Source organism: Chrysochloris asiatica, unplaced genomic scaffold (genome assembly GCF_000296735.1).
Source record: "Chrysochloris asiatica unplaced genomic scaffold, ChrAsi1.0 scaffold00061, whole genome shotgun sequence".
NCBI lineage: Eukaryota > Metazoa > Chordata > Mammalia > Afrosoricida > Chrysochloridae > Chrysochloris > Chrysochloris asiatica.
In genome coordinates this window covers 1,885,905-1,911,551 of record NW_006408579.1, presented here as the reverse complement: position 1 = coordinate 1,911,551, position 25,647 = coordinate 1,885,905, and the positions used below count along the sequence as shown (strand labels likewise).

The 25,647-nt window shown below is 40.2% G+C and overlaps 1 protein-coding gene across 1 annotated transcript; it reads right to left on the bottom strand.

Moving 5' to 3' along the window:
- Window positions 1-295: 295 nt before the first annotated feature.
- LRRC58 (leucine rich repeat containing 58) lies at window positions 296-16,286 on the bottom strand. Its single transcript, XM_006864144.1, has 4 exons — window positions 15,742-16,286; window positions 4,041-4,169; window positions 2,962-3,239; window positions 296-504 (listed from the first exon to the last, which is right to left on the bottom strand). Exons 1-4 carry the CDS (start codon window positions 16,239-16,241, stop codon window positions 296-298), a joined length of 1,116 nt encoding a protein of 371 aa, XP_006864206.1. The 5' UTR covers window positions 16,242-16,286.
- Window positions 16,287-25,647: the final 9,361 nt, after the last annotated feature.

Here is a 25,647-nt window from a genome sequence, read left to right as displayed (position 1 = left end):
AAAGATCAGGAAAGAAGAGTTTTAATATCCTACACAAAAATTATATCCCTTACTTTACCAAAGTCAGTAGTTTGGGAAGGTGTCCTATGTAACCATCTCTGAATTTATCTGAATAGTGCTGCAATATAGACATATGGACAATATAAGATACAACACAGAATACTTTATATCATTCCCAGTACATAAATAAACATTCAAGATGAAAATGAGGTAAAGTTCTAGTGAACTTTAAACTCTATTTTCTTTTCTAACCATCTTTGCTCAGTCTTTGTGTTTCACACACACTGCATTTTTGTCAACCAAGAAGAACTTTCTGCATTCTGTGTGCAGCAACACTAGCTTCATCTTCTGAGTCAGACTCGCTTTGGGAGGTGGAGCTGTGAGAGGCAGAACTGCAAGGAGAAGAACATTCTGGGGAACACAAGTAATGCATCAGTGGGAGACGGTATTTCCCACAGAAGTCCACAAATTTAATTTGTCTGACACAGCAGTCGAAGTAGACTCCTGGAGAGAAGGAGGAATAAAAAATAATCACTATAAAGCAAAGAACCAGTTTCTTTTTCAACCCTTTCTCCAGCAATCTTGAGAAATGTTTTATAAACTCTCCTGTTTTGTGAGTCTTAGACAGAAGTAGTAGTTGCTTCTATAGCTGTCTAGATCTTGTTATTATTGTTGGAATCAGTTCTTAACTCATAGCAAGCCTGTATAGGGTTTCTGTGGTGATAAATCTTTGCTGGAGCAGAAAACCTCTTTCTCCCATGGAGCAGCTGGTAGATTCAAACCACCAATCTTGTGGATTGCAGTCCTGTGCTTATCCTACAGAGACACTGCACTCCCAATAAAGTCTTGTTGTTGTTAAGAGCTGTCAAGTCGTTCCGACCCATAGCGACCCTGTATAGGGTTTCTGAGCAGTGGCGGGTAGGTTTAAACCACCAACCCTGTAGCTCAAACGGACTTTGTGGTCTAGCATATTATCCTGCACTGCCACACAGGACTCCAGTAAGTCTTAGGGGTGGCAATTTGGCCTCACATAGGAGAAATTAGGGATCTGACTTAAAAGGAGTTGAAAAACACATCTCTCAGCTAAAGCTGAAACAGCTGTTGCTGTGTTTGTGTTCTAGCTGACCCTTAGACACACAACACACACACACAAGCTTAGAGACAGTATAATACACACAAGTTATCACAACGACTGCAGATAACTAGAACATCTAACACTTTCGATCTCACTGCCGTTCTGTGTAGGAATCTCGTCTAAATTTCCCGTGGCACAATTGCTCTGTGTGTAATACACAAGGCACCAAAATAGAAAGATGTGGTTCAGACAAAGAAGAAACAGTTTTCTAATTTTTTCCCCCCAAATAGCTCCTCACAATTTTATAGTAAATCCTACAGTATAGGTTTCTGAGGCTGTAAATCTTTGCAGGAGCAGAAAGCCTCATCTTTCTCCTGCAGAGAGGCTGGTGGGCTCAAACCGCCGATCTTGTGGTTCACAGTCCAGTGTTTATCCTACAAAGCTACCACACTCCTTAATATAAGAACACCCCCAAAATGTGTTGTTTCCTAAAAATAGTTGGAAATAATAAAAAGCAAGCATTAAAGACAGTCCATGAGCTAAAATAACACAATACTATTTTGTGAATTGCAAGACTACTCCTATATAACAACAAAATGTCTAACAGGAAATAAAATTATTTTTAATCAACTTGTTGCTGTTGTGTGTCACTGAGTCAGTTCCAACTCATAGCGACCCTGTATACGGTTTCCAAGGCTGTAAATCCTCACAGGAGCAGAAAGCCTCATCTTTCTCTTACAAAGTAGCTGACAGATTCAAACTGCTGAACTTGTAGTTAGCAGCCCAACTCATAACCCACTATGCTATCAAGGCTCCTAAACATTTGCGATACTTTAAACAAGAAATAGGGTAAAGGCACGAAGTAACTGGCTTACGAGTGGTCCAGAGTGTACAGGGGAAGGTAGAGTCCCCACTGAGTGGTTTTCATCCTGTCTAGACATGTCTGGTGAAAGGAGATGGGGACAAGACTCTTATGATTCAATAGTGAGTAATTGTTATCATGACTAATTACGATTGTCGCAACTGTAAAGGTATATAAGTTTTGTAACAAAAAGGGATGAGTGGTTGATCTTACAGTTCTGGAGTGGAGGACCCTGGGACCATCAAGGGAGAAGAGTGGGAGCAAAGTGTAGGATCCTACCTAGAGATGATGACATGGAGAGACGGAACAGCTGAGGACTCTAGACTCATGGAGGGAGAGAGGGCGTGTGCTGGCAGCTGGGCGGGGGGGTGGGGGGGGGGTTGCACAAGGTTGCAGGGTGTGCCCTTTGTTTGAATGATTGTATATTCCTGAGTGTTTTGGTGCACATAAAAAAAAAAACAGAGGGAATACAAGCAAATACTGTTGAATGATGAAGCATGCAGGGGATTGTAATCATTGCAATGAAATGAAATACAACAGGATGAGTGTAAAACTGATACTCCCCCATGCAAACTATCACTCAAGTCACAATAAAAACTTAAAAAACAAAACAAGAATTAGAATAGTTTATGCTTCCTTTGTATTCCTGGTGTGGCACTGTAGATCAGCACTGGACTGCGAACCACAAGATCAGCAGTTCAACCCCACCAGTAACTCCACAGAAATCCTATACAGCACTTACCAACACAACAACAACAATGCTTCCTTTGTGCTTCCTCTCATTTTATCACTTTACTATCTCAAAAGAATTTCAAAACAGGATGAGATGTTGTGGGTATATTCTTCCTTGTGCATGAATCCTAAGGAAAAGAACCCACAGAGGGTAAACTGTCTTATTTTGTAGGAAAAAGTTGAAACAGAAACATAGACCAACTCAGAAGTCATTTTAATTAAATATAACAATACTTAGATGATCAAGACTATGGCTAAATGCATACAAAATATGAACAATGAATCAACTTACCTCCACACTTTGGGTTTGGACAATTGGTGGCTAAAGCCAAGTATCTCAGAAGATTTTCAGGAAGATCATAGGGAGTGTAGGAAATGTTTCGGGTTTTAATAGTCCGTGCAGCTAATTCCAGGAGAGTTGGAGGGTCATAAGTTAAATCTCTAACAAAACGAACAACTAATGGATTTCCTCGCAAACTCAACTCTTCCAACTGAATAAGGTTGAGGATCTCTCGAGGCAAGTATGTCAGCAAATTATTGTGAAGACTTAAGGAACGAAGTGAATACAACCTGGAATGAATAAAGTGCAAAAATTGATGGCACTAAGCAACATTATCAAAAAAGTTAAGTATTTTTCTTTAGAAATCTTTGTATATGTATTTTTCCATAAGGATGAACAATTAAGATTAAGGTCAATAGAAGTAAAATAAGAAGATACTTCATGAACAAGATCAGAGTGTAGATTTGTCAATGTCATGGACTTTTGCCTATGGAATCTTTCAAAACAACCAAACCAAACCTGTTGTCATCAGGTCAATTGTGACTCAGTGATCCTTTATGTGGGAGTAGAACTGCCCCATAGGGTTTCTAAGACCGTAATCTTTATGGAAGCAGACTGTCAATCTTTTGGTTAGCAGCTAAGGGCTTAACCACTACACCCCTAAGTTTCTAAATAATAGATTTAGGGACTTTTGTTGTTGTTGACATGCTATATAATTCAGATACCTAAAAATAAAAGATTCCAAATGCAATGTAAATCAAGATCCTTCACATTAAAAAGCCTAAGTAGGACAGGATGCTTCCTATAAAATATAAAAGCACTAAAAAAGTCACATAAGACTAGGGAAATTAATGCCAAATTTATGCTCTTATTTGGATTAGACTGAACAGATATTTTTGAAAAATATACCAGAATGTTTAAACATAACAAAAAATAAGCAATCCAACTCCACAGTAAGCCATAGAACTAATTCTCCTTGTCATTTACTTTGAGAACACTTAATTCTTTTCTACATATAAAACATATTAGTGAATGCAGAACATTTTAGATATGGATTTTTGTGTATACATAATCTGCCTTAAACTACTCACTGTGAAAGCTGAGGAGGCACACTTTGGATTTTGTTGTCACATAACACCAAGTAAGTGAGAGAAGGCAGATTGGCTAATTCTGGTGGGATTTCTTTGATGAAATTTCCTCCAAGATATAAACACTCCAAACTGCAGAAAATAAATGAACAAAAGCAAAAAAAAATAAAATAAAAAAGAGTTATACAAGGTTTGACAAGATACCTTATTATTTTTACTATAAAGAACACATTTTATCTATTCATACAGCAAGCATTTTACATATAACTTGTTATGTGATAATCAGGCTCTGACAAAGTTCTGCTGCTTGCTGTTCAGTGACAAAGAGGAAGATACCCAATGAGATGTATTGGCACAGTGGCAGTAGCCATGGGCTCAAGTGTAATAACAATTGTGAGGATGGCAAAGGACCAGGCCATGTTTCGTTCTGTTGTGCATAGGGTCACTATGAGTGAGTATGGATTCGAGGGCACCTAACAACAACAAACCAGGATCTAGAGAAATAGTATCACATTCAGAACTTTATGGCTAAGTAGATAAGACACACTAATGTTGTTGTTGTTTAAGTGCCGTCGAGTTGGTTCTGACTCATAGCGAACCTGTATAGGGTTTCCAAGGAATGGTTGGTGAGCTTGAACTGCCAACCCTGTGTTTCAAACCAACCTTGCAGTCTAGTACATTAACTTGCAGTGCCACACAAGGATTCCACACTAATGCTAGGCAATATCTATCATATTTAAACACAAAGCAAGGTCCAAATAAGCAGGGCAGGGTTGAAATATCAAAATAAGCAGAACAATCCATAAAAGATGGTGTTAAGTGCTGTTGAGCTGGTTCAGACTCAGCAAGTCTATACATGAGCAATAACACGTTTACGTTTAATGCACTACTAAGCAGTGGGAAAACCACCAACAATTTTTTGGAGAGTAAATAAACATGTCTGAAGTCACTAAGCATTTCCTGTCCTCATATTGTGGCAATATATTCTCCGGAAGCTATCTAAATAATTTATGTAAAATTAATTTAATGATTGTAGAAAGACTCCCTTATAAAAAATTTTTGTGAGATGACAAAACCAGATTTAGTAATGGGTCCTGATGTGGCACTGTAGGATAAGCACTGAACTGACAACTGGCAGGTGAGCAGCTCAAATTCACCAGCTGCTCTTTGTAAACTCTATATAGGGTTGATATCAGTTGAAACGGATTCAAGAACACTTAACAACAAAATATATATATATATAATGCATACCCAGCAAGGTCAGATCCCAGAAAGTCTTTGGGGCTATCTTAGAGCTTTTGAATTTTATCCTGAGTATGATGGGTTTTGAATAAAGGCAAGTCAAGTAATTTGATTTACACTTCTAGAAGGATCACTTGGGCTACTGTGTGAAAAACAGATGTGATGAGAGCAGGAATGGAAGTAGGAGGATCAGAATGGAGACTAATCAATTCAGGTATAAAAAAGATTTGTCTGTTATATAGCTTGTTCTAGCCCTTTACTTTTAATTTAAGTTGCCCTGGTGGCATAGTGGGTTACATGTTGGGCTGCTAACTGCAAGGTCAGCAGTTCAAATCCACCCACTGGGAAAAAGATGAGGCCTTCTGCTCCCATAAGGATTTATAGCCTCAGAAATCCTACACAGGGTTGCTGAGAGGGAAACGGACTAGTTGGCACACTACTACCACTTTCAATGTACTGATGCGTTTTTAAGTATAGCTGGTAGAAACAGAATATAACTTGATCACAGATATGTTTAGGCTTGTTTTTACTATTACCATGGAAAAGCACAGTATCTTTTCCTCTCAGTTCTGCTTTGTGTCATACTCATTTAGTTACCTTTTGTTCCATCCCCCTCTATGGTTTTGAACTGTATATGCTATTTCTATTTTGCTAGTAGTTACCCCTTTGTTCTCCCTCTTACTCCCAAACATACCCAAACTCCCTTCTCTTTCTTTCTCTTCATATTACCTTCTAGAATTAGTTCTAGCTTGATATGAAAATAAACGTAAATATATTTATTTCCAATCAATAATTATTCAGATCCATCAATATGCTTTACTGATTTTTTTGTGCACCAATGTTTCTGGCAATTTGCTATTTCTTTTAAAGTTTTTGTATCTTTTTTTATGTTTTATTGTGAATTATGTGATAGTTGACATGGGAGAACATTAGCTTTACATTCATCCTATCGGTATATCATTTCATTGCCATGGTTACAATCCCCTTCATGCATCATCAAACAACCAAAGGGTATACCTCATAAGCCTGCCCCTCGGTTGTCAGCACACAGCCCCTCTGCCTCTCTGGGCCTAGAGTCCCCAGCCATTCCATCTCTCCACATCACCGTCTCTGCCTCCATCTCTGGTGTCACTATTTCTCTGGGTAGGGTCCCACACTCTTCTCCCTTGATGGTCTCAGGGACCTCCGCTCCTCGACTGTAAAGTCAACCACTCCCCTCCTTTTGCTATAAAACATCTACCTTTACATTTCCAACCCTCACAGTCAGTACACTGATAGCAATTATTCACTATTGTACCACAAGAGACCTATCCCCATCTCCTTTCATCAGCCCCACCCAGACAGATTGGAGACTACTCAGTGGAGAGAATATTCTATCTTCTCCTGCACCCTCTGGATCTAGGCTCCCTTTTGAAAGCTTGTAAGCCAGTCACTTGCCTTTGTAGTCCTCCCCCCTCCACTCCATTTTGGGTAGCCAATGTCCAAATTGCTCATCCCTGTCTACCCTGTATATGGAGGGGATGGGAATGATCCTCGCTGTAAAGATTTGTTCCTTCTTTTGAGCTATTGCAGCCATAGGTGTACGTCAAGTTCATGAAATTATATCAGATTACTCTTTTTTTACGCTTCTTTCTTCTTCTAGTTGCGCTCTGATCATCCAGCCATTGAAGCCAGGTCAAGTGGGTATTATCTTTAAGTGTGGGTGTTCTTGTGCATATGCCCTCACTTCTTATCAGCTGGATGCTTCACTCTCCACTCTAGTCCTCTGTGGCTATGTCACTGACTCTGGGCCCAGCTGTCCCCAGTCTTGTCACACTGCTGGCCAACCAGGTCTCCACCTGGGTTCACAGGAGTCTATTGAACATGGTAGGACTTAGCTCACAGCTTCAAGTTTTTATATCTTCTTGGATTTTATCTTTTAGAAGTTCTTTCAACAAGGACCTATGGTTGTTATCTTGAGTCCTTGTCTCTGAGGTCTTTGTTTTTCCCTCATGCTTGCATGAAATTCTAGGTTGAGAGTTATCCTCCTGAGTACTTGGAAGATACTGCTCTACTTTATTACTATTTTTCCTCTGTAGGTAAATTTATTTTTTCCTCTTAGAAGACTTTAGGATTTTCTATTTAGTGTCATTGTTTGAAGTTTTACTATAACGTGTCAAGGTATATCATTTTATTTTTGTTTATTCCTCCTCAGTATTTAGAAATTTCTCTTTAGTTGTGGGAAAATTCTTAGTCACACAGACTTTAAACATTGCTTCTCCTGCATTTTCTTCATTCTCTTTCTAATATTCTAATTAGATAGCAATTTGGATCTATCTGTCATGTTTTCTTAACATTTACTTCATACTTTCCATTTATCTTTGTGGTACATTCCAGAAGGCCTCAGAGAGAGCTATACTTTTCAGCTGGCTTCAGTCTACCATTTAGTCCATTCAGTGAGTTCATAATGTTACATTATTTTCATTACTAAGATTTCTAATTGGGGTTTTCATACAACACAAGGATGGAAAACCCTTAGCGACTTCAGACATGTTTATCTACTCTCCAAGAAATGGTTGGTGGTTTTCCCACTGCTTAGTAGTGAAACAATGTCTTTCATTTGTTGAACCCCTTGTGTGTTTAACAACTGTGGCTTTCACAATGTCATCCTTACCTTGATGTGTAGTGACTCAAGAAGCAAGTTTGAATGAGAAGTTTTGTCACTTTTAAAATAATACTTTTTTTCTCTGATTAAAGCTTTCAAGATTGCATTTTTCTCTTTAGATTTACAATGCTTAGTAAGAGTAAGCAGTCAATTTAAATTTTAACTGCCCTTAGCCTCATTCTTTCCTTTCTTCTTCCCCAGTAGAGTCTTGGTGTGGCTCAGCAGGGTAAGAACTGTACAACTAACTGCAAGGTGGGTAATTCAAACCCTCTAGTTGCTCTTGGAAACCTTATATGGGGTTGCTATGAGTTGATGGCACAGACCAACAACAACAACAAACACTATTGCAATGAGCCCTGGTGGTTTTGTGGGTTAGGCTGCTAGCCACAATATCATGGTTTAAATCCATCAGCCACTCCTCAGGAGAAAGATGAGGCTGGCTGTTACCATAAAAACTTAAGTCTCAGAAACCCTTTCTAGACAGGATCACTACAAGTAGGAAACAACTTAATGGCACTAGGTTTTGGTTTTTTTTGCTGACACTACTGGGCTGCGAACCTCAAGGTCAGCAGTTCAAAACTACCAGCTGTTCTGCTCCCATAAAGATTTACAGCCTCGGAAACCCTGTACAGAGTCACTATGAGTCGGAATCGACTCCAGGGCACACAACAACAACAACTGCAAGTCATGCACTGTATGATAAGCACTGAACAGTAAGGTTGGTTTGCATGTAAGGTTGTTGGTTCAAACTCACCAGCTGCTCCTCAGAAACCCTAGACAGGGTCATTATGAATTGGAACCAACATGATGGCACTTATCAACAACAACAACATTGCAAGCTGGAGTCCTGATATGGTGCTGGAGGATACACACTAGACCACAAGTTTGGTTTCAATCACATAGTAGGCAATTCAAACTCACCAGCAGCTCCTCAGAAACTCTATACAGGATCTCTATGAGTCAGAACCAACTCGATGGCACTAACAACAAAAATAACAACATTGCAAGTTATTTGTTTTCTTTCAAAGACTGTTGTTGTCAATCGCCATAGAGTCAGTTCACTCAAAGCATCTCTGTGTAGGGTTTCCAAGGCTGTAAATTTCTGCAGAAGCAGAAAGCCTTTCTCCCACAGAGTGGCTAGTGGATTCTAATCACCAGTCTTGTGGTCTGCAATCAGGTACTTATCCTATAGAGCCACTGCGCTTTCATTTTAAAAATTGTTGTTGTTGTTGTTGTTGTTGTTAAGTGCTGTTGAGTTGGTTCCAACTCATAGCGACTTTGTACAAAGTTTCTGAGGAGCAGCTGGTGAGTTTGAACAGCCAACCTTGCAGTTCAAACTGACCTTGTGATCTAGTGCTCATCCTATGGCGCCACACCAGGACTCTATATTTAAAAGATTACCTTGTGGCAAAAATCCACTGTTTACAAGACATGAGTGCTTAATCACTGATGTAAAAGCTTCCTAGGTAGGGTTCTGTGCTCCTATTGGGCACGGCATAAGTTCAGTAGGATTATAAGTTAGTACTCAGTTACTCAGAAACCCCATTTTTCAATGGGTAAGTAACTTGTATGGCATTGTAGGATAAGCACTCTACTACTAACCAAAAGATCAGTGGTTCAAACATACCAGCTGCTCCTTGGAACCCTATATAGCATTGCTATGGGTCAGAAACTACTAGAAGGCACTTGACAACAACAATATGTTCCACAGTAGAAGTACAAATAGAGAACTCATCTCTTGGTGTTGTATACTAATTTCAAACATTCTGTGGCAAAAATTTTTAACTTTCATTTTGTCATGATCCTCATAATTTCATTTTCTAAAATCAAGTCAAGCAGATCATGAGAGAAGAGTCAAGAACAGAAAGGGAAGGCATTATTTATTTGAGTGAAAGGATTGTGGGGAGTTCCAACAAAACTCACTTGGGCTAAAATCTGCTCTCCAAATGTCTAGCATTCTGGGTGATAAGTTATTAAGGTCTTCCTCAATTACTTTGGAAGTTAAAATAGAGGAATAAGGGGTAGCATTCAGAAGAAAGAGGTCAAAATACAAACTACACCTGTTTTTCTAAGGTTATATAAACAGAAAAAAAAACAACAGTTACTGGGGAAAGATCCCACCCCCCTCCAAAATCCTACATTTTGATGGAAAGAAACTCCCTCTACAACCTATAGTGCACACTGAGAGCCTCATTTGCTCCCGGGGACCTCCTGACAACATGCCCAAAGAATAAGAGATGAAGCTTCACTATCCTTGCTTCTAAGAAGCATTCTGGCTGTACTTCTTTCAAGGTGCATTTGTCTGTTCTTCTGGCAATCCACAGGACTTTCAGTATTCTTCACCAACACCATAATTCAAATCCATCAACTCTTCCAAGGTCTTCTTTATTCATTGTCCAGTTTTCACATGCATATGAGACAACTGAAAATACCATAGCTTGGGTCAGGGGCACCTTAGTCCTCAAACAAACATCTCTTTTCTCTTTAACAGTTTAAAGAGGTCCTTTGCAGCAGATTTGCCTAATGCAATATGTCATTTGATTTCTTGACTGCTATTTCCATGAGCATTGATTGTGGATCCAAGTAAAATGAAATCAGTGAAAACTTCAATCTTTTCTCTGTTTATTGTGATGTTATTTACTGGTCCAGTTGTGAGGATTTTTGCTTTCTTTACATTGAGCTGAATCCATACTGAAGACTGTATTCTTTGGTCTTCATCAGCACGTATTTCACATCCTCTTTGCTCTCAGCAAGCAAAGTTCTGTCATCTACATATTGAAATTGTTAATAAGCCTTTTTCTAATCCTGATACCACAATCTTCATATAATCTAACTTTTCAAATTTATTTTCTCACATTACAGATTTAATAAGCATGGTGTAAGGACACAAATCTGACTTACACCTTTCCTGATTTTAAACCATCCAGTGTCCCTTGTTCTGTTTGAACAATTGCCTCTTGGTCTCTGTACACACGTTCCACATGAGCACAATTAAGTACTCTGGAATTCCCATTCTTGGCAATGTTAGCCATAATTTGTTGAAAACCACACAGCTGAAAGCTTTTGCACAGTCAATAAAATAAAAGTAAACATCTTTCTGGTATATTTTGCTTTCAGCCAAGATCCATCTGACATCAGCAATAATACCTCTCATTCCCATCCTCTTCTGAAACCAGGTTGGGTTTCTGGCAGCTCCCTGTCAATGTGTTGCTGCAACCATTTTTGGATTATCTTCTGCAAAATTTGACTTGTGTGTGCCATTAATGATATTGCTAGATAATTTCTGCATTCTGCGGGCTCACCTTTCTTTGGAATGGTCATAAATATAGATCTCTTCCAGTTGGTTGGCCAGGTAGCCCACGGCTAGGCATCAGTCTGGAGGCTTCTCCTGACTCACAGAGCTGTGGGAGATTATGAGTCCCAAATTCTGCAGATCAGAGAGCAGGCTACTGGTTCATGTTCAAAGAACTAGAGTTTAGAGGGTTATAAACTGGATGCAGGATCAAGAGAGAGCTTTGCCAAAACACCCATATATTGAATGCAGGTCACACCCTCAAGGGAATTCTCCTTTCAACGGATTGTCTGCTAATATCAGATTTCAAAATGGAGGATGATTACATATCTGCCAAACTACTGAGAATCATGGCCTAGCCAAGTTACTAATAACCTTAATTATACAGGAGCTACAGGAACCCTAAAAAATAAAAATGTCAGGACCTGTTTATTTATGATACTTTGAAAGTTATTTTCAGAAACCATTTATTAAATATTTTGCTTCTAAGAATGAGGATCAACATACATAAAGACCCTGTGCTAAATTTGGAGAGGTCAATGATACTAAGTAAGCCCAAAGTGTTTATTTGTTACTTTTTGTTGTTGTTGTGTAAGTGCCACTGAGGAGGTTACGACAGCAATCCTTACATAGCAATCCCATATAAGGTTTCCAAAGAGCAGCTGGTGAGTGTGAACTGCTGACTTTGCAGTTCAAACCAACCTTGTGCTCATTCTACAGCATCACACCAGGACTCTATTTATTTGTTATTTAGTGACAGCCAATGTCTCCAATCTGGAATGCTGAAAGGTGAGAGGAAAAGGGAAACTTTCGTAGATTATAAATTCTTCATTTTTAAATCTTATTGTTGTAAAAAAATAAACAAATTGCTTTTTGACATTTTAGCCAGTTTCAGGAATGTGGTGACTCTGTAGGACAAACACTGGACTGTAAGCCACAAGGTCGACGGTTCAAGCCCACCAGCTGGTCCTCGGGAGAAAGACGATACTTTCTGCTCCTGCAAGATTTACAGCTTCAGAAACCCTATACAGGGTTGCTATGAGTCTGAACTGACTCCCTGGCACTTAACAGCAATAACCACTTTTAAGTGTGCAGCTCAGTGGCATTAATTATGTTCACTTTGTTGTGCAACCACGGTTATCTGTCTCTAAAGGTTTATCACCATCCCACACAGAAACTCAGTACATCTTAAGCAATAATTCCCGATTTCCTCTCCCCAGTCCCTGGAAAAAGGAATAGCCTTTTTTCTATGGGCAGGGCTTCACAAAGTTCATGGAAAAACAAAGTTAAAAGATAATGGAATATTTCCACAAACTTTTTGAAGTCCTCTCATACATAACTGATCCCACATAAATCAATTATCTAGAATAGGCATGTTTTCAAGACTTCACTAAGCATATGTTTCTAAGGTTCATTCATATCATGACATGATGACCAGAACTTCATTTCTACTTATGACTGAATAACATTCCATTGTATGGACAGAACACATTTTATTTACCCATTCATCTGCTGATGGACACTTGTGTTGTACCACGCTTTGGCTACTGTGAATAATGCTGCAATGAACATATAGCTGTTTGAGTTTCTGCTTCCAAATCTTTAGGGTGTATACCCAGGAGTAGAATTGCTGGGCTCTATGGTAATTCTGTGTTTAACAAGTTTTTAATTAAGGAACCACCAAAACTGTTTTCCACAGTGGCTACCACATTTTTACATTCCCACTAGCTATACATAAGGGTTCCAATGTCTCCACTCCCTTTGTTAGTTTCTGTTTTTCTGATAATAGCCATCCTAGTGAGTGTGAAGTAATATCTCATTGTAGTCTGGTATGCATTTTCCTAGTGCCTGCATTATTGTTTAAATTGCTCTGAAAGAGGGTAAATATCTTCCTAAGGTCCCAAAACACTAACCCTGGCATAAAAAGCAAAGCACAGCATGGTATACAGTATATATCAGATTACCAATGAGGTCTAAAGCATCCACGTACATTCTCACAGAAAACTGTGTTCTTTGGCAGGTGCTATATAGGGTTTTGTTGTTGTTGTGTGCCATGGAGTCGGTTCTGACTCATAGCGACCCTGAATTTCCACTTTTATATTCTGGAGCTTTTAATACATTATTTTAGCAGCAGTAAACACCTTTATTGAAAGTTCCATGGGCTTCCAAAAGAACCAATAGATCTATTTTGGAAGAAGTGCAGCCAGAGTGCTCCCTGGAGGTTAAGATGGCCAAACTTCATCTCTCATACTTCGGACATATTATCAGGCAGGACCAGTCGCTGGAGAAGAATATCATGTTTGGTAAGGTGGAGAGTCAAAGAAAAAGAGGAAGATCCCCAACAAGATGGATTGGCCAATAGGCAGCATCAACAGACTTAAGCGTGGCAACATTAGTGAGGTTGGCCCAGGATCGGGCAGTGTTTTGTTCTGCTGTGCATAAGGTCGCTATGAGTTGGTACTGACTCAATGGCACCTAACAACAACAACAACAAAACACCTTTAAAGGTTGAATCACATGGTTCCAAACTGTCACTATCTGGCCTCTAGCAAGTCACTAAAAGGAAATCTGTTTCTTCATCTATCAAAAGAAGAGAATAGATCAGTTCATCACCAAGAGTATTTCTATTCCTATGAGTGAATTTCTATATGACCTTTTCAGTTTATATGCAACCAAAGTTTACATTTGGAGCAGGACTTAAGCCTCAATCAGTGTTGATTGTTGTAAGTAGAGAGAAATGGAGTCTATAACTGATAGATGAAAACAATGGCCTAAAAGTTCATAGACACTGTTGAGGTCAAAGGCACAGTCAGCATAGGCAGCACAAATAATCCAGAAAATCTGGCTAACTAGATACATAGTTTAGACCAATCCTTCTGATCATATATGAAATGGAATAGAAGTCCGAAGAATTAGATTCTAGACCTACTCCACCACTGTAGAAAATTCATGGGTTTCAACTCAAGAGACCCCAGAAATCAAAGCCAGTGCTTCAAGTTACTGGGCTTATGATCTTTGGTCTTAATCTCTGAGTCTCAGTTTCCTCTGCAAAAAGGATATAGGTTTTCATCTCACAGACTTATTGTGTGAAAGGAGGCCCCGAGACAAGAAAAATAACTGCCTAAATTCTCGTAGGATATTATATTAGTAGGGAAATGATCAAGAGGGAAAGTGACAAACATGAATTGGACCTTCTACCTGGACAATTGTCCACTTTACACTCGGTTAATTCCTACTCTTCCATCAAAAGTTCAATTCAAATGTCATTTGCTCAAGGACAAGACTAAGTCAGGTCACCTGTTATTTCATCTCAAGGGCTGTAGGTCTTCAGAGAATGTTTAACATCTGTAACTAAACAGGGAGGTCTATAGTTAGTTGCTTAATGTTTGTCTCCTCTGCTAGTATGTTATCTACCTGAGAGCAGGAATTATGTCCAATCAATGTATCCCCAGCACCTAGGACAGCACCTGACATATGGTTGGTACTCAACATCTGTTGAATAAATAAACGAAGGGCATTTTGCTCAACAGCCTCATTTTACAGATCAAGAAATTTTGGTAAGCGTATGTTAATCCTAAAGTTAGGATGCCCAAAGTGCTCAAACCCAGGCCAGTATTCTGTAAACTACACTAAACTCAGTGGTCCTTTTAAGCTAAGAAAATTTAATAAAGGAGATGAAAGTATTTTACAGATGGAAGATCCAATTCTTTCCCACTTTAAACAATGTAGTTGCTCTCACTCTATTTCTCACTCTCTGCATGAAACCTCTATAGGACTTTCACTTATCAGGATTCTCCAATTCCTCCTTCCAGTTTACTTCAACATATATTATTGGATAATCACAGGCAGACCTGTGAACTAGGAATTATGACCAGTAATGTAAATGCAATGGCAGGATGAATAAAGTAAAGAGGAGGTGCAGTTTAGACAACTGTTGTCCAAGATAGTAGTAAAGAACATAAAAGATGACCCTTTAAATAGGGTGATGCCAGAAACAAAGGGAACAAACAGCACATGCAAAGAAAACACTGCAATCTATTACACACATATTCAACGAATGCCTATTGGTAGGAACTCCTACAAGGAGCTGGGAAAATGCACGGTTTACTGAACTCTACAAATACTTTTGTCAGTACTGCTGCTGAGATGAGGCCACTGAAAATGGTAGTGGAAAGCTATGTTAAACGGCAAGGACTTTGCTCTATAAGCAAGAAAAACCACTTAAGATTTCTGAGCACAGAAGTGAACCTCAGATTTACAGTTGTTTATCTACTCAGTTCGGACCACTCCCCTAGACCCAAGAAAGGAGACAAAAATACTGCCTCCGATGATCTCTGCACAAGGAAAGCACAAGATACCAAACGCTCACTACCAAACAGAGAGCACCTGGAAGAAATCGGTTACAGGACAAAAGACGGGAGCCAGCGGCAGGCTCGATGCCCGGGGTCCCGGGCTCTCAATTCCCCCAGAGATGTCGCCCGCTCCCTAGCCACTCCCCTCCCCCCTTCCCGCCCCGGGGCACTCACCTCCGCAGGTTCTCGATGTCGGCGGGGATGCTTTGCAGCTGGTTGCCGCCCAGGCTGAGGGTCTGCAGTGAACGCAGCTCCAGCAGCGAGGCGGGCATCTCTTGGAAGCAGTTGCCGCTGAGGTTGAGCACCTGGAGGCTGCGACAGAGGGGCGACTGGGCAAGGCCCTTCGGCAGCGCGCCGGGCCCGCCGAGCCGGTTGTTCTTGGCCAGCAGCGTGCGGAGGCCGCGCAGAGCGAGCAGCTCCGGTCCGAGCGCGGTCAGCGCGTTGCCGCTCACGTCCAGCAGCTGGAGATGCGGAAAACCGCTGCCCAACGCCCGGGGCAGCGATACCAGACGGTTGTAAGGCAGCAGCAGCCGCAGCAACGCCTCCCGAGCGCCACGCCGCTCCTCGCCCCGCGCCTCTAACTCTGTCTCCAGAGTCTCGGGGGGCACACTGAGGCGCGACAAGTTGAGTTCTGCCTCCCCGGCCGCGGCCCCCACTGCTCCAGTCTCCTCCATCCTGGCCGCCGCCGGGCGCGTGGCCCCGAAACCTGAAGAGCGCCGAGCACGACCCCACAGGTCTGGAGCTCCCGCGCCCCGGAACCTGAACCGCAGGCTGCGTCGGAAGTGGCGCGTCCCGATCGAGTCACGCGACGGCAGGCCCCGTTGTGCGCGCGCCGCTCGGAGCCAGGCTCCGCCTCACGTGATTCGCGGCGCTGAGGGGCCAGGAGCGCAGCGTGTGGGTTGCGCTGGGGCTTGACTGGGCAAGGGCCAGGGGCCGCCAAATTGCTTTGTAAAGCTGCGGGTGTAGGGAAGTCATGCTTTATACGCCCTCGAGTCTGTTGACCTGTCACCAGAGTCCAGGGCCGCCTCTGTAAACAGCAGGAGGACTGTTTAGTTACACTTCGCTTTGCACAGCCCATTTAGTTCTCAGAAGTGTGACTCCTAATCTGAAATATTCTAAGTGACCACGGAGATTTAGTGATACTTCTGCTTCATAGAAGCTTCATATAATACTGTGTGATAATTATAGTTGTAAATTGCTTAAATGTATTTCTTAAGGCTACGTGAATACTAACAACAACACTGATAATTGAGTTACATTATTACATTATTTGGGGGCGCTGTGGCTCTTTAGGACAAGTATTTGATTGATAACCACTAGGTCGGCAGTTTGAGCCCACCAGCTTTTCCCGGGAGAAATATGAGGCTTTGTGCTCCCGAAAGATATACAATCTCAGAAACACTGTATAGGATTGCTATGAACACAGAGGAACCAACTCAACTCTGGCACTTAACAGCAACACAGGTATTAGTAATTGGGCGGAAGCGTTCTTTGATTTTTCTTTTAATTATTACTTCATTCTCAAAAACTTATTGAATAAAGGTTAACAAATTTGCACTAATAACCATAATACATAACTTAACCTACTTCTATCAAGTCAATTCCGACTGTAAATTCTGAGATTGTAAATCTTTACCAGAACAGCCAACCTCATCCTTCTCCCAAGGAGTGGGTTTGAACCACTGACCTTGCTCTTAGCAGCCCAGCACTTATCCCATAGCACTTACTATAAGAAACGTTGTCGAAACCCCAGGTACTGCCTCAGTCCCTCTTGGTTATGAGGTTACCGAAGAGTTATCATGAATTGTTGTTAAGTGCCATCGAGTCGATTCGGACCCATAGCGACCCTGTATAGGGTTTCCGAGGAGCAGCTGGTGAGCTTGAACCGCCGGACCTTGAAGTTCAAATGGCTTTGCAGTCTGGCGCATTAACCCACAGCGCCACATCATGAGTCCTTACCTACAAATGCTCAAGAAATCCAATCTACACATTTTAGCCAGAGGCCTTTTCACTGGATTTTGCAAAATCGGGCTCCAAACCCAGAAAACACCAGCAGATGCCCTGCCCGAAGAATTTATAATCTCGTCCTAGAAAATCCCTCCCCAGGTTCCTGAGTACTATGGGATTAACAGTCTTTCCCTGGACATCACCTATTGCCTTGATGGTTGTTGTTAAGTGCCATTGAGTGGATTCCGGCCCATAGCGACCCTGTATAGGGTTTCCAAGGAGCAGCTGGTGAGCTTGAACCACTGATACTGCAGTTCAAAGGACTTTGCAGTCTGAGGCATTAGCCCACAGTGCCACTTAGTATGCTTATTTAAAGTTCCTAGGAGAACAGGTTTCTTCCTCCTCCCCCAATTCATCCTGTTAACATACCCTAGGGACCTAGGCCCCTGTTGTTATGTCAGTCAAGATCTATATCTGGTCTAGCAATCTCCTGGATCATTTATTCCTGAAAATGGACCATCTTGAGAATTTATTTCTCACACTTACCAGGGCTAAAACACCAGAAAACCTGACAAAATCAGTGACACACTACCACAAGTAGCAGCAAAACCAACACCATGTGCCTGTGGCATGTGAAGATGATACCATGGGATTTGAATAGTTATTGTAACTGGGTAATGACAGCTCTGACCAGAGCACGTTGTTGTTAAGTGCCGTCAAGTTGGTTCCAACCTATAGCGACCCTGTACAGCGTTTCCGAGGCAGTTAAGAGCACGTTAGAACGTTCAAAAAGTAAGTTGTTGGTTAGATGCCCTTGAGTAGATTACAACTCATAGTGACCCTATGCACAGCAGAACAAAATACTGCCTGGTCCTGCACCTTCCTCAAGTGTAATTGTTATTACACTTGAGCCCACTGCTACTGTCACTGTTCCAATCCATCTGGTTGTCCTCTATCGCTGATCCTCCACTTTTCCAAGCATGGTGTCCTCCTGGGACCCATCCTTCCTGATAACATGTCTGAATTATGAAAGACAAAGTCACGCCATCCTGGTTTCTAAGGAACATTCTGGTTGTACTTCTTCCAACACAGATTTCTTTGTTTTTTTGATAGTCCATGGTAATGTCAATACTCTTCTCTGGTACCATAACTCAAATGCATCAATTCTTCTATGCTCTTCCTATTCATTGCCCAACTTTCACATGTATATGAGGCAATTGAAAATATTATGGCTTGGGTCAGGCATACCTTAGTCCTTACATTGATATCTTTGCTCTTGAACACTTTAAAAAGGTAGAGTTTTAGCCCTGTAGGTATATTGATATATGTAAACTAGATTTATGGAGTCCTGGTGTGGCGCTGTAGGTTAATGCACTAGACTGCACAGTTGGTTTGAACTGCAAGGTTGGTGGTTCAAACTCACCAGTCGTTCCTTGGAAACCCTTTAGAGGGTCACTATGGGTCGGAGCCAACTCAATGGCACTTAACAACACACTGGGTTTATGAAAAATGTCTTTGCTGTTAAAACTAACTACAGGGACATTTTTATATTAAAAAAATTCTTTTGAAACACAGCACAAAATTTTTATAGACAGTCATTTTGGTGTCACCCCCTCTGATAGTGTTACTCAGGTACCCCCCACACCTGCCTGCTTTGTGTTTGGTGGAGCTGATTAAAACTCATAGTAACCTTGTAGGACAGATTAGAACTGCCCCCATAGTGTTTCCTAGGATGTAGCCTTTAGGGAAGCAGATTACCAACTCTTCTTTCCCCACCCCAAAAATGACTGGTGGGTTTGAAATATGGAACCACCAACCTTTCAGTTAGTGTCATGGATTGAATTCTGTCCCTTCAAAATATATGTCAGTTTGACTGGGCCATGCTTCTCTGTAGTTTGGCAGTTATGTAATGATGTAATTTGACAGCTGTGTAGTGATGTAATCAGTCCCCTGATGTGATTAGCCAGTGCAACAACTTACTCAGATCATAACACTGATCTGATGTTAAAGGAGATTCCCTGGGGTGTGGCCTGCATCACTTTTCTCTTACAAGAGATAAAAGGAGTGAGAAGAGTGCAGAGAAGGGGGACATGACCGACCACCAAGAAAGAAGAGCTGGGTGCAAAGTGTGTGTTTTGGATCCAGGATCCTTGTGCTAAGATCCTCCCAGAGATGGAGGCAAAAAATATGCCGTGTCCCATGAAGATCCCCCAGGAGAAGATGCTCAAAGAGACAAAGACTTCCCTCCACAGCTGACAGAGAAGGAAAGTCTTCCCCTAGAGCTGGTACCCTGAATCTAAACTCCTAGTATCCTGAACTGAGAGATTCAATGTCTGTTTGTTAAAGCCATCCCATCGTGTTATTGCAACATGATGATTAAGACAGTCTGCAACAGAGTACTTAACCATTGTACCACCAGGGCTGCTTGGCAGGAATCCTAATATGTGACAATTGTAAATATTAAAATAACATAGTTTCATGCTTAACCCCCACCACCAAAATGTGTATTTGTTTGTGATAAAAATAAATGACAAAGACTGAAACTGAAAAGAACACATGAGCAGGCATATAAGCTTGCTGGTGACCACATTGGTCTACTGGTGAGTGGAAGGAAGGGAAAGGCAGCAATGAAGAAATGGGCTGAGTTCAACCATGCTCCATGGTCGAGACAGAGAAGAGGAAGGGTTGGTTAGTGCAAAGTGTGGTGAGACCTGGGGACACCTGAGCCATGGACAAGGACATAGCCACAGAGGGCTAGAGCTGAGAGTGAAGCATCCAGCTGATATGAAGTGAGGGGAGATGCACAAGAACACCCAACCCTCAGATAGTACACATTTGACCTAGCCTCGATGGCTTCATGATCAGAACTCAACTAGAGGAAGATAAAATAATAATAAAATAAACCAAGTGTAAATTGCTACAATTTGATGAACTTGCCCTATACTCATGGATTTACTAGCTTAAAATCCCAACTGAGAGGAAAGGAGTCTTCACATCAAGTATCAATCCTATTACCTCTGTATATAGGGTAGATAGGGATGGACAACTTAGACAGTGGTTACCTAAAATGGGGGCACCATAAAGGCATGAAGTGACCAGCTTACAAGGTTTTAAGAGGGAGTTTAATTTAAAACTGTGTGCAGGTGTGTGTGTGTGGGGGGGAAATAAAAGAGACTCCACTGAATAGTTTTCATCTTGTCTAGATGGGTCTGGTAAACAGAGATGGGGATAAGATTCTTATGATTCAATAGTGAGTAATTGTTTTCATGACTAATTGTGACTATCACAGTTGTAGAGATAGATGTTTTGTAACAAAAATGGGGGAGTAGTTAATCTTACAGTCCAGAAATAGAGAACCCTGGGACCATCAAGGTAGAAGAGCACAAGTGGAATCTGAGACCTTATCCAGAAGGCAGCAACACCAGAGAAGGAGTCAGAGATGGGGACATAGAGAAAGGGAGCAGCAGAGGACTCTAGATTCATGGAAAGAGGAGGGACTGAGAGCTGGTGGCCAGGAGACAGACTTGCAGAATGTGCCCTTTGGTGGTTTAAATGATTATATATGCCTGAGTGTTTTTTTTTGTTTTGTTTTTTAAAGAGCTAAAACGAATAGAGAGAAATACTGTTAACTGATGATACATGGAGGGGATTGTAATCACTGTAATGAAACAAAGTATACGATTTGTTGCCTGTAAAACTGATGATCTGTGCTGTAAACTTTCACTTAATTCACAAGAAAAACTTTTTTAAAATGTATTATTAAATAAAAATAATTTGAATGTGACTTAAAGGTGAAGTTCAGATCATCAATCAGTCAAATTGAGGGGAAGATGGAAATAGTCTCAATAAAAGAAAATGAAACTGACTGGATGAAAAATTTGAAGAAATACCAAGAGACTAGAAGCTTTGCATCATATAAGATGAAGGAGATGAAGTAGGAAAAAAAAAAAAAAAAAGTAATGTGGGAAAAGATGTTAATGAACTGACAACTTTTGAAAGCTTGTGGTAGAAATCATTTTGATTTTAAAAATACCTCACTCTAGTTGCTGAGTAAATATAACCAGATCCTAGTTCCATCCTAGAACATCTAAGAAATCTGAGACACGCTGGCTTCTGAAAGTTGGAAATTGTGTTTCTGATTTTTTGCTATTGTCAAGGAAATAGAATTGCCATGCAAAACACTTATTGGTCTCTAATGGTAATAGACTCTTATGTAGAATGCCTAATTTTTTTATGTTTGTATTCCCCCATTCCCTCCCACCACCAAGGTCATATTTTAGTTAATGGATGTGTTTTTCAGTAATTAGATTGGATTATAAGAGTCACAAGGAGTGGAACTGCCTGTTTCACTTATCATATCTCCAGGCTCTATCACAGTACCTGGTTTGTTGTAGGCCCTCACTATCCTTTGGAAGATTAAATATAAAAAAGAAAATATTAGTGCCCATCAATGGAAGAAGAAACAAACTTTGGTACATACACACAATGGAATACCATGCAACATTGAAGAATAATGATAAATCTGTGAAACACCTCATAACATGGTTGAACCAGGACATTATGCTGAGTGAAATTAGTCAATCACAAAAAGACAAATACTGTGTGAGGCCATTATTGTAAAAACCTAAGAAAAAAATCTCATACTGAAAGAAACATTTTTTTATGATTATCAGGAGTGGGAGGGAGGGGAGAGTAAATCACTGGCTAGAGGGTAGGCACATGCTAGCTCCGGTGACAGGGAGGGCAATATGCAAGAAGAAGTAGGGTGAGAGAAGAATGATGAAGCCAGGTGAAGACATAGTGAGGTATGCACGGGGCTAAAGGGAGTAGAGGTTAACAGTGATATACACATAGCCTTGGAATAATAAGTGTGTCGATGCATGAATTGAGACATAGACTGAATAAACAAAGGAGGAAGAGTGGGGTATATATGTTTATATATCTCACAATAGCAAAAAAATGGAGACAACCTAATCATCTATCAATGGAAGAGTGGATAAACAAACTTCAGTACATACACTCAGTGGAATGCTATGTAACATTAAAGAATTACGAATCTGCAAAACACCTTATAACATGTATGAACCTGCAAAGTCAATAAAACACAAGTAAACATCTTTCTGGTATTCTCTGCTTTCAACCAAGATTCATCTGATGTCAGCAATGATATTCCTAGTTCCATGCCCTCTTCTGAATCTGGCTTGAATTTCTGATAGCTCCTTATCAATGTATTACTATAACTGTTTTTAAATTATCTTCAGTAAAATTTCACTTACATGTAACATTAATGATATTGTTCAATAATTTCAGCATTCCATTGGGTCACCTTCCTTTAGAATGGAAGATTCAGTACATATGAATCTCTTCCAATCAGTTGGCCTAATTTCTTGGTATGGACAAGTTAAATCCTCCAGTGCTTCAGCCGTTTGTTGAACCATTTTAATTGGTATTCCATTGTTTCCTGGAGTCTTGTTTTTTTACCATTGCCTTCACTGAGTTGAAGATTGGACCTCTTCCCTTAGTATCATCAGTTCTGATCAGATGGTAAATCTGTAAATGGTTGAACATAGGCAAATTATTTTGATACAACAGTTTTGTGCATTCCTTTCATCTTCTTTTGAAGCTTCCTCTGTCATTCAACATTTACCAATGTTGTTGTTGTTAAGTGTTGTCAAGCAATTTCTGACTCATACAGACCTGGTACAGGAGTGACTGGTGGATTTGAATTTCCAACCTTAAGGTTAGCAGTCCAATGCTCCACTGTCACACCAGGAAGCCATATATTTACTCATAGCATCTTTCAATATTACAACATGAGGCTTGATTTTTTCTTCAGTTCTTTCAGTTTGAGAATTGCTGAGTGTGTTCATCCCTTTTAGATTTCTAACTCTAGATCTTTGTATATTTTGTTATAATATTTGTCTTCTTGAGTTGTCCTTTGAAGAGTTCTTGTTCAGCTCTTTTAGTTCATCATTTCTTCCAATCACTTTAGCTACTCTATGTTCAAGAGCAAGTTTCAGAGTGAATTCTGACATCCACCTTGGTCTTTTCATTCTTTTTAATGATAGATTTAAATTTTTCTTTCTTCATAAATAATGTTCTTGACCTAATTCCTCTGGTCTTCAGTCATTAGTGTCTAATACATCAAATTTATTCTTTAGATGATCTCTAAATTCAGGTGGGATATACATACTCAAGGTCATATTTTGGCTCTCATTGTTTTAATTTTCTTCAGCTTCAGCTTGAACTTGCACATGAGCAATTAATGATCTATTCCACAGCTGTCCTATGCCTTGTTTTGGTTGATGATATTGAGCTTCTCCAACATCTCTTCCCACAGATTTAGTCAATTTGATTCATGTGTTTTCTATCTGGTAAGGTCCATGTGTAGATTCATCTTTTATGATTTTTTATAAAAGGTATTTGCAATGAATAAGTCATTGGTCTTGCAAAATTCTATCATGCGACCTCTAGCATCATTTCTATTACTAAGGTTATGCTTTCCAACTACAGATCCTTACTCTTTGCTTCCAATTTTCGAATTCCAATCACCAATAATTATCAATGCACCTTGATTGCATATTGGATCAATTTCAGACTGAAGAAGTTGGTTGTTGTTGTGTTGTGAAGTACCATCGAGTAGATTCCGACCCATAGCAACCCTGTATAGGGTTTCTGAGGAGCGGCTGGTGAGCTTGAACCACCAACCTTGCAGTTCAAACAGCTTTGCAGTCTGACGCATTAACCCACAGAGCCAATTCTTTAATTTCATTATCACTACCTTTAGTGGTTGGTGCATAAATTGAAATAATGGTGGTATTAACTGATCTTCCTTGTATGTGTATAGATATTATCCTATCATAGACATCACTGTACCTCCAGATAAATCTTGAAATGTTCCTTTTTTACAATAAATATGACACCATTCCACTACAATTTGCTGTTCCCAGCATAGCAAGCCACAAGACTGTCCAATTAAAAAATATTCATTCAGTTTACTTATGTCTGAATTTCATTTCATTTTTGATAACTTCCAATTTTCCTAGGATCATATTCCAATTATTAATGGCTATTTGTAGCTGTTTCTCCTTATTCTACTTTGAGGAGGCAGCTCTTCTCCAGTTATATTTTGAATGTTTTCCAACCTGAGGTTTATGTCTTCTGGCACTGTGTTCCACTGCTCCTCATAAGGTTTTTCAGTGGCTAACCATTCAGAGTCCTGGTGTGGCACTGTGGGATAAAGCACAGTACTGCAAGGTTGGTTTGAACCACAAGGTTGGTGGTTCAAAATTACCAGCCACTCCTTGGAAACACTATATAGGGTTGCTATGAGTTGGAATCAACTCAAAGACTCTAAAAAACAAATACTATCCAGAAATGTTCCATCTCTCTTTCTTCCTAGTCTGTCTTAGTCAGGAAGCTCTGCTGAAACTTGTCTACTATGGATGGCCCTGCTGGTATTAAAATACCGGTGGCATAGCTTTCATGCATCACAACAGCACACAAACCACCACAGTACAACAAACTGACAGATGAGTGTTGGATTGTTAGCTATAGTAAGAGTAAAATTAGTTATTATTTAACCACTCCTTAGAATGTGATTATAGAGAAACAAAGTTAAAAACAATCTTCTATCTGCAATCCTTCACCCAATTCACAAGATAAAGTAAATTTAAAAAATCTTTACTCATGATGGCACAGTGTCCTCAGACATTTTCTTCTCTGGGTCATAATATGTTTTGAGGATTAAGATATGAGATTGTCTGAACTCTCCTTACCCCTAGGTCTTCACATCCAAAAGCTAGGCTATCTCCAAGTTTATCTATCTCCAAGTGCCCATTCCAAAGAGAGATGACCCAACTGAATGAAGCAATCATCAAACAATAGCATTAATATCTCATGCAAGTCAAATTTTGCTGAAGATAATTAAAAGAGGTTGTAGCAGTATTAGCAGTCTTAGCTGTTGTAGCATGAAGCTGCCAGAAATTCAAGCAGGTTTCAGAAGAGGACATGGAGCTAGGGATATAATTACTGACATCAGATGGATCTTGGCTGTAAACAGAGATGATGATGCAAAGGCATTTGACTGTGTATCTCATAACAATCTATGGATAATATTGTGGAAGAATGGAT